Consider the following 9,405-nt stretch of genomic DNA (forward strand, 5'->3'; position numbering starts at 1 on the left):
GATTTATGGGGAAGGGCTCCTTATTTCAGACAAATAAAAATGTATTATGTATTTAACAATGGCCTACATGATTTTTCTGTGACTCCAATCCACTACTGGTGAAGATCAACTACATTACCCACAATCCTCTTGAATACATGGCGCTGTCCACCAGCCGGCTCCAAAGAGGGCGAGAGGAGGCTGAGTGCAGCGGGAAGAAAATGTCATCGCGCTCAGACAGGTACTGGTTCTTACAGCATAGACTATTTCATTCTCATACCTTGTATTAGCTGATGTTGTTTAAACGAACTCTGAAATATATGACTATGTGCTGAACACTGCATTGCATTTATGCCTTTCGTTGTAGCCTAATTTACTACGGCATTATTTGACCTCCCAGAGCTCACAGTGGCTTGCTTAGCTGTAACGTCCCACCTGCGCTTAAACACACAGTCAAGTTGGGATTCATAGAATGTTGAAGTTTTATACCTTGAATTCAAATACCGGTTAACTGAGTCGGATATCAAGTTTGATCATTTACCAATGATCATTTTAATGCTGTGTGTCAGCTGCTCTGCCGTCGCCAATAAAGTATGTCACCAAGCAGTCGCGTAATAGGATCAGTCTAATAATGGACATCTGCCTTGGATCTAACACAGAACACAACAGAATGACGCTATTGCATTGCTCTGCTCTCAGTATGTATCTGCTAAAATTGTAGTATTTGAGTGTATGTAGTTTGTTATAGTAATAACTAGGTAGCCTACACAATTGTAAAACAAATTTGTGCCATCAATGGACACATGCTGAATGAAATGCAGTGCCCTGGCATTGTGCAAGGAAAAACTGTGACAAATATGATAAAACAGCAACTGAGCGCAGGTTAGAGACAGAGTCGTAATCAGACAAACACTTGGGAACATGATTGCCCTGCAGGATATCTCTGTCTTAGCCTGGTCCCAGATCTGTTTGTGCTGTTTTGCTAATTCTTGCCAAACAGATTTGGGAACAGGCTATCTCTGTCAGGATCAGCATAGGAGATGAAGATCAGCAGAGGACGTCCTGGTGCAAACAGGTCACACTTGGGAGCATGATCACCCTGCAGTACTATGCCTGCACGCACTTCCTCTTGGAGCATTGCACTTGGTAGCCTCGACTTACTCCAGCCATTCTAATACGGTACTGAGAGGTCTGGCTCACTTGTGAGACTATGCACGTGAAGAGGAAGATCAGCAGAGGGCGTCTTGGTGTAAACAGGCCTCTATTAATAACAGTCACCAACTCTGTGATCCTCTTAAACACACTTAGACAAGGGAGGGAGGTGAAAGTGGAGAGGTAAAAGGAGAGAATTGGTGACATTTTCCTTACTCTGGTCTGAGCTGAGATTAGGGAAGAGATAGGAGAAGAGGAACCTAAGAGAGAGGCTAGATTCAGTGGGTAGATTGTAAAACAGGTCTCCCTCTAAAGTCTGTAAGGTGGATTGTAATCTCTTTTCTATGGGGGTTAACTTTGACCACGTTTGCTGCCTCAGTAAGCGTTAGCCTGTGTGAGCTCTACTGTGTTAGTAGTGAGTACTGTAGTGAGTACTGTAACTGTTGGGCCTGAGCTGGAGCAGCCAGCCCTCCCTGTTTCGCTGCAGATATGACTCTGCCTGCATACACTGGAGCCAGAATCTCAGGCTGCTGGTCCATGTCGACCCGCAGGTAAGTGGTCGGTTTACATAGTGGTGCATGCTTATTGGAATGGATGCTGCCTGTGTGTGAGCACTAAGAAAACACAGACAGGGCTGTGGAAGTCATTCTGCCTGTGTGTGTTGAGGGAGTTGTTATGAGTTGTCCCATCCCATGTCAGTTGAGACATACTGATGATGAGAGGTACAGGGAAATGCAGGATCTATCTACCAAAAAACATATGTTGAAACAAATCAAGATTTTTATGTTGGGGCTTTAGTGGAGCATGAACAGTACTAAATTTGTATTTAGAGTCTGATGTAACCGCTAAGCTGGTTTTTAACCTTCAGTTGAGCTTGATAGTAAACAAGGGTGTGACGGTGTTGGTATAAACCTTATCAGTGACGTTACCTACGAAAGGGACCATTATAGTACTTTATAACACTCCTAAAAAACGTCCCTCCTTTTTCTTGTACTGTAATTGTACCCAAAGCTCTATGTTAATAACAGGTTAATGATGATATGATGATTGTTGTTTCACAGTGGTAGTGGGGAAGACTCGTTAGATCGGCTCCTGCCTGGCTCTCCTATCACGGCTCCACGCAGGAAAAGCACATCCCAGACTAAGACAGAGCCTCCCCTGCTTCGCACCGGCACACGCACCATTTACACAGCCGGCAGACCCCCCTGGTATGATGAGCACGGTGCACAGTCCAAAGAGGCCTTCGTCATCGGTACAACCGTTATGGGTGTATGCCTTATTTAATTGTCAGTGTGTGTAGTGTTAATTGTGAATTTTTTATGTTGTATGTGGAGTGTTGTAATGGTCTTTCCTTATTGTATGACTTGTTGTTGTACTTAAACATACATGTGTGTTTGTCTGTGCAGGGTTGTGTGGGGGCAGTGCTTCAGGGAAGACCACGGTGGCCAATAAGATCATTGAGGCTCTGGATGTCCCCTGGGTAGTGTTGTTGTCCATGGACTCCTTCTACAAGGTGAGAGACTGGCATTCATTTGGCTTGCTTGAGATTTAGCATCTGGACATGCTACTGTAGGTTAAGGGGAGTTCCTCTCCGTTCCTCACAACAGACTTGTTGACAGACACCTTCATGATACTGTATGAATGAGCTTACCCACAATCCCTCCCTCTTAATGATGTTAATCACATGTGAAGCACATGGGGAAGAGACTGTCCACAGCCTGGGTAATCCCCTCCCCCTCCCTCCCTTCTTCCTTCCATCATGTCTGTTTATAGAACACCAGGGAACAACATGCCCCTAACCCATGGACTCAACATGCACACACACACATGCACATGTAAACGCAATCACGCACACACACACACACACACACACACACACACACACACACACACACACACACACACACACACACACACACACACAGGGTTGGGGAGTAACTGATTACATGTAATCGGTTACATGTAATCTGATTACAAAAAAAAATCACTTTAATCAGTTACGTTACCAGCAACAAATTGTAAACAGATTACAGATACTTAGTAACTGTAATGGATTACATTTAGAAAGTAACCTACATGAGCACACACTACATGAGTACACACTACATGAGTAGGCAGCATTACAACTTTTTGTTTTTACACGTTCACCTTTTCCCTTTACCCTATGAAAGATCCCATTGTGTTTCTGTGTCCATCCTTCCCTGAAGTTTGCTCTCCTGTACCCCCTAGGTTCTGACCCCTGAGGAACAGACCCTGGCAACCAGTAACGACTACAACTTTGACCACCCAGGGGCGTTTGACTTTGAGCTGCTAGTTGCCACCGTTAAGAGACTCAAACAGGGCAAGAGCGTGAAGATCCCAGTGTATGACTTCACTACACACGGCAGACAGAAAGACTGGGTGAGTGCAGAACCGAATGGCCATGTACCAAGGGAAAATTCTATTCTCCTGATATATTTATCCACCGTAAATAAACAGAAGAAGGGTAAAACTGGCAGCTGTTGCAGTTCTGAGCATTTCTGTTGTGTCTGTCTCTTCCCTGTGTAGAAAACTGTGTATGGTGCAAGTGTGGTCATCTTTGAGGGGATCATGTCCTTTGCAGACAAAGAGCTTTTGGAGGTAAGGCTGTATGATCATCACATGTTTATGACTTCTTTACTGAATCAGTTGAGTCATCTGTGACTGCAAGGTACAGGAACATAGTGCTATATTGCTGCTCTGTTTGTCTCCAGCTCCTAGACATGAAGATCTTTGTGGACACTGACTCAGACATCCGGCTGGTACGTCGGCTTCGCAGGGACATCACAGAGCGCGGGCGGGACATCGAGGGGGTCATCAAGCAGTACAACAAGTTTGTGAAGCCTGCGTTTGAGCAGTACATTGAACCCTACATTCGACTGGCAGACATCGTTGTGCCACGAGGTGAGAGATGGAGCACTACCCGTTAGAAAGGTCAAAAGTACAATATTTCTGCATTCTGCATTTTGGCATCTGCCGATCTCAATATAATATTTGTTAGCCATTGGCAGCTAATACCAATATGAAGGCATATATATCCTGCTGATATACTATTGTTTCGTAGCTGATATTCTGTGCAGATATTGTTAATTATGAGGTAGCCATTTGAGCTACTGAAATGTTTCTCTCCAAATTAAAATATGTTGTTTCCAAGTGAAAATATGATTCCCTCTGCCAGGTGGTGGTAACATGGTGGCCATTGACCTGATTGTCCAGCATGTCCACAAGCAGATGGAGGAGGTGGGTGAGCAACAGAACACTATACTCAGTAGACTGTATATACACTGAGCGTACAAAACATTAAGAACACCTGCTCTTTCCATGACAGACTGACCAGGTGAATCCAGGTGAAAACTATGATCCCTTGATTGATGTCACTTAAATTCGTTAAATCCACTTCAATCAGTGTAGATGAAGGGGAGGAGACAGGTTAAAGTAGGATTTTTAAGCCTTGAGACAATTGAGACATGGATTGTGTATGTGTGCCATTCAGAGTGTGAATGGTCAAGACAAGAGATTTAAGTGCCTTTGAACTGGGTATGGTAGTTGATGCCAGGCGCACCGGTTTGTGTCAAGAACTGCAACGCTGCTGGGTTTTTCACGCTCAACAGTTTTCCTTGTATCAAGAATGTTCCACCACCCAAAGAACAGCCAACTTGACACAACTGTGGGAAGCATTGGAGTCAACATGGGCCAGCATCCCTGTGGTACGCTTTCAAAACCTTGTAAAGTCCATGCCCTGACGAATTGAGGCTGTTCTGGGGGCAAAGAGGGGGTGGGTGCAACTCAATATCAGGAATGTGTTCTTAATATTTCTGAGCTGCAGTGCATGAGAAGATGGTGCCACACAGTGGCAGAATGCTAGAGTATCTGTAGAGGTATTGTGAGGGGATGAGTGACTGACATCTCTTTGCCTTTCTCTCTCTCGCTCTCTCGCTCTCTCTCTCTCTGTTTCATTCACCTTCTTGTACATTCTGTCTCGATCTCTCTCCCTGTCTCTTTCTCTCTCTCTTTGTGCAGCGTGAGCTCAGTGTCAGGTAGGCTTACACATCTTACACCTCCTCACTCCCTCCCCCGTATTTGAGTTTTTGTAGTGGTGTTATTCACAATACCCCCACCAGGTGTCTCAGGGTGACTACATGGACTCCTTTTATTGAAGAACTAGTGGGAGAGCAGAACAGTGTCTAGTCATTGTCACCTATTCAAATGTATTCTCCTTTGTATTGTTTCCTCCAGGGCGGTCCTGGCCTCGGCCCAGCAGACTCAGCCCCTCCCCCAGACCCTCAGTGTGTTGGAGGGTACGCCTCAGGTTAAAGGCCTGCATACCATTATCAGGTCAGATCACGTTCAAATAGAGCCAGTCTAGAATCAACACACACTTCTTTTTTTTCTCATTCTCCTTCAACTAATTTGTGTAATCCAGGAATCAGGAGACCAGTCGAGACGAGTTCATCTTCTACTCCAAGAGGTTGATGCGCCTCCTTATTGAACATGCTCTAACATTCCTGCCCTCTCAGGTATGTGGACATTATTTACCAATGTTTATAGTGTATTCTACTGTAATATGTTATTTTGTTATATATGATTAGACATAATGTCGCTAACTTCATCCCTATTGTATCATGTAACAGCCATGCACGGTACAGACCACACAGGGCCACGAGTATGATGGGAAGAGAAGCTTCAGTGGAAAAGGGGTGGGTACTGTACAGTCATTGACACTACTCCTGTTTCCCTGCACTATGTTTGGTATTCCTTTCTAGTAGTATGGATTTTGTGTGTTTGTCACCATGCTGAAGCTCCATCCTCCTCCCCCCAGATCACAGGTGTGTCTATCCTGCGGGCAGGGGAGACCATGGAGCCTGCTCTGAGGGCTGTGTGTAAGGATGTCCGCATCGGCAAGATCCTCATCCAGACCAACCTGGACTCAGGAGAACCAGAGGTACTTTAGAAAGTAACAGAATATAATAGATCTTTATTGGCTGAAGAGAGGAGAAGTGGTCCTATTTAGAAAAGTCACACTTACCGTATATCCACCTCACTGGGTGTCTCCCTAGTAACAAGATCTGCCTCCTCTTCCTGATCGTATCTCTGTGGTAACCCTGTTTCTCCTTCATCCTTGTCCAGTTGCATTACCTGCGTCTGCCAAAAGACATCAGCGAAGACCATGTCATTCTAATGGACAGCACTGTGTCTACAGGCGCTGCAGCCATGATGGCTGTACGGGTCCTATTGGTAAGGGTGCAGTAATGGACATCCCCATCCCATAATAACAGAGAGCCCCTGTCTTCAGGATGAATCACTCATTGCTATAATAACCATAGAATTATAAGTAGTAGTTGTATTTCTATGATATTACCAACCATACTAAATGGCTGGGTTTTAAAGTGATGGCCATAGCACTAAATGTGTTTTGATGTGTCCATGCAGGACCACGAGGTGCAGGAGGAGAACATTGCGCTGGTCTCTCTGCTCATGGCAGAGTTGGGGGTGCACTCGGTGGCCTACGCCTTCCCCAAGGTCAAAATCATCACCACAGCTGTGGACAAGAGTGTTGATGACTTCCTGCAAGTCATTCCAGGGATTGGTGGGTTTGGCATTGATATAGCTAACATGTCTTACCCCATACACTAGTACAAACCACTCCCTCCTGTTGTAACCCACTGAGCGCAGACGTCAGTTCAACGTTTAGTTTTGATATACATTTGGTTGAGTTGTCAACTAACGTGAATTCAATGTGAAATCAATAAAACATTTCACCATGTCATTGGATTTAGGTTAAAAGTTGGGTGAAAGAAAAGAAAATATGAAATGCCCTTACATTGATGACTTTTTGCATATCCATTTAGTTTTCCAAGTTGATTCAACCAGTTTTTGCCCAGTGGGAAGTCAGTAATGTTGATTGGCCTATTTAATTAGAATTCTGCTTCAATGACTACACTTTTCTGTAATCCATCTCAGTAATGTGCTCTTCACGGTGATGTCTGATGTGTTGCTCCATGTCATTTAACTCTATATTTCTGTGTTTTCTGTCAATACAGGGGACTTTGGGGACCGCTACTTTGGGACAGATGGTGGATCATCAGGCTGGAGTGACGATGAGGAACAGGAGCGCCCCAAACAACAAACATGAACGTGATTCTGTGAAACACAAGGTTAAAGGCTAGCCTTGTGAAACCATACTGTGAATTTGTGATAATCAGGCTGGTTTAACAAGGCTAGTTAAGGGCATGATTAACCAGCAACACCAGTCAGATTCCATTTAGCTGCTATAGACAGACACAACAAATGGTTCTCTATAAACAAGACATTACTCCCATTTATGTACAGCAAGACATTTTGTATTCTATTTTATGGTACATATTACAAGATTTAAATGGAGGGATTATTGTTCTATTTATACAGTTGTATTGTTCAGTTCTGGACTGCTCAAGCAGTACATGTTTATATATGGGGCTACATGAAACTGAATCAGTTTCATCCCTTCTGAAGAGGATGCTATCTTGACAATTTTATATTAAATAGATTATTGAAAGTTTGGTAGTGAAGCTTCCTAACCTGTAGGGGGAAGCATTGTTCAATTTTAGTTGCTGTGTTGCCATGTTGTGTGTGTGCACCCAGATACTCAAACCACACTAGAAATCATATGACGTCTGCAATTGGTCCATTCCTTTTATTGAGTGAAATTACAAATCATGTACTGGAAATTGCCCATTATTTTCAAGTATTTGAAAAGGTATTGCAATTTGAAAGGTGTTGAGTTGAAATGGTATTGAATCCTCCACCCATGATTGAGAGAACAGTCACTAGCAATTAATCGAGAATGATCTTCACCTGAACAAAGAGATCATGACATGTGCTGATGTTTGATGCTAAATGCCAAATATTAGATATCTTTGTATCTATCTTACCCCAATTTTTTAGGGTGTGACATACATTAATACGTTACGTTTATTGTAGTCATTTTTACCTAACATAGTACACACATATGTATGAATGTTGAATGCATTATATTTTCTACCTCTGACAAGCATAGCCTACATTTAGAGTTATGAGAGAACACTGTTTTGTAGGGAATTTGTTTATTTATAATCACAATATTTCTCTGTGATAGCCCTCACAGAGTAGGTGGCTGTGATCATGGATGTCATGCAATGCATGTTGCATTCTCCAAGACAGCACAAGACTCGCCTGCCCATGTGACTACTGCCTCAAGGTTAACCTGTTACTATGGAGACAAGCCCACCAATGAAAATTCAGCAGACGGTTGCGATGTTGACTGTAAGCTTTTTGTTTTAAGGGTGACCTATTTTTTTCTCCAGCTAGTCAGACGCAGACCCTTCTGTACGCACGCACACACACACACACACACACATGCCGCCACATTTGAACATTTATCTCTGGGAAATGCATGTGTTATTAGAGTGTAATTATGGAATAAAGTGAATGTCAGATTATCATTTAGGAAACAGTCACCCTTACTTACATCTACTTAAATTCCCAATCTAGCTCTCGTACCATCATGGCCACCCAATCATCCCCAGCTTCCAATTGGCTCATTCACCCCCCTCCTCTCCTCTTTAACTATCCCCCAGGTCGTTGGTGTAAATGAGAATGTGTTCTCAGTCAATTTACCAGGTAAAATAAGTGTACAAAAATTATAAACATCTACTTGAATGCATCCAACTTTCTTAATGCCTTAATAGCCAATTAAATAATGTTTTCCTGTGATAAATCTGTAGCCCGATTGTAGAACGTTTGTCTTCCATTAGTCACCACCAATGTTTTTCAGAGCTGCCTTTGGTTTCAGGAGCAGTTTGATATTGATTTATATTATTTTGCCTACTATGGCTGCTTTTAGACAGGCAGCCCAATTCTGATCTTTTTTTTCTCAGTAATTAATCTTTTGACCAATCAGATCAGCTTTGAAAAATATCTGGTGTGATTTGTCAAAAGACCAATTAGTAGAAAAAAGATCAGAATTGGGATTCCTGTCTAAACCCAGCCTGTGCTTGATTTGTGTCTTTATTTTATGGCAATGCTTTGATCATGATGTTGTAATAGGCATAATTATAATATCTTAACAGATCATGAACAGCGCATATGACAAAGAGTTCAATGGAGGGACAGCTTTAGACTGCTGTGGTCTAGTGAAGTTAGCTGGCATAGTTGGACAAATAATTATTACCTTCTGGTGGAGTTAATCCCGTCTAATAAAAGGCACATGAGGTACATGTTTAGATTATATATATTTTT

At 42.9% G+C, this 9,405-nt stretch overlaps 1 protein-coding gene across 1 annotated transcript; it reads left to right on the plus strand.

The window, feature by feature from the left end:
* Positions 1 to 137: 137 nt before the first annotated feature.
* On the plus strand, positions 138 to 9,327 carry LOC129829875 (uridine-cytidine kinase-like 1). Its single transcript, XM_055891865.1, has 15 exons — positions 138 to 220; positions 2,193 to 2,383; positions 2,538 to 2,644; positions 3,361 to 3,531; positions 3,679 to 3,750; positions 3,864 to 4,053; positions 4,328 to 4,389; positions 5,170 to 5,186; positions 5,386 to 5,484; positions 5,573 to 5,666; positions 5,781 to 5,846; positions 5,969 to 6,091; positions 6,277 to 6,384; positions 6,580 to 6,736; positions 7,191 to 9,327. The coding sequence occupies exons 1-15, from the start codon at positions 138 to 140 to the stop codon at positions 7,280 to 7,282; spliced, it is 1,632 nt and encodes a 543-aa protein (XP_055747840.1). The 3' UTR covers positions 7,283 to 9,327.
* The last annotated feature ends 78 nt before the right edge of the window (positions 9,328 to 9,405 follow it).

This window comes from Salvelinus fontinalis, chromosome 31, assembly GCF_029448725.1.
Source record: "Salvelinus fontinalis isolate EN_2023a chromosome 31, ASM2944872v1, whole genome shotgun sequence".
Lineage (NCBI taxonomy): Eukaryota > Metazoa > Chordata > Actinopteri > Salmoniformes > Salmonidae > Salvelinus > Salvelinus fontinalis.

Bases quoted from the DNA above. Each gene is read 5' to 3' on its own strand.
- LOC129829875 (XM_055891865.1), top strand. From the start codon at position 138: ATGGCGCTGTCCACCAGCCGGCTCCAAAGAGGGCGAGAGGAGGCTGAG. The intron at 3,532-3,678 runs GTGAGTGCAGAA...TTCCCTGTGTAG, and splicing joins ACGGCAGACAGAAAGACTGG to AAAACTGTGTATGGTGCAAG. The intron at 6,737-7,190 runs GTGGGTTTGGCA...CTGTCAATACAG, and splicing joins GCAAGTCATTCCAGGGATTG to GGGACTTTGGGGACCGCTAC.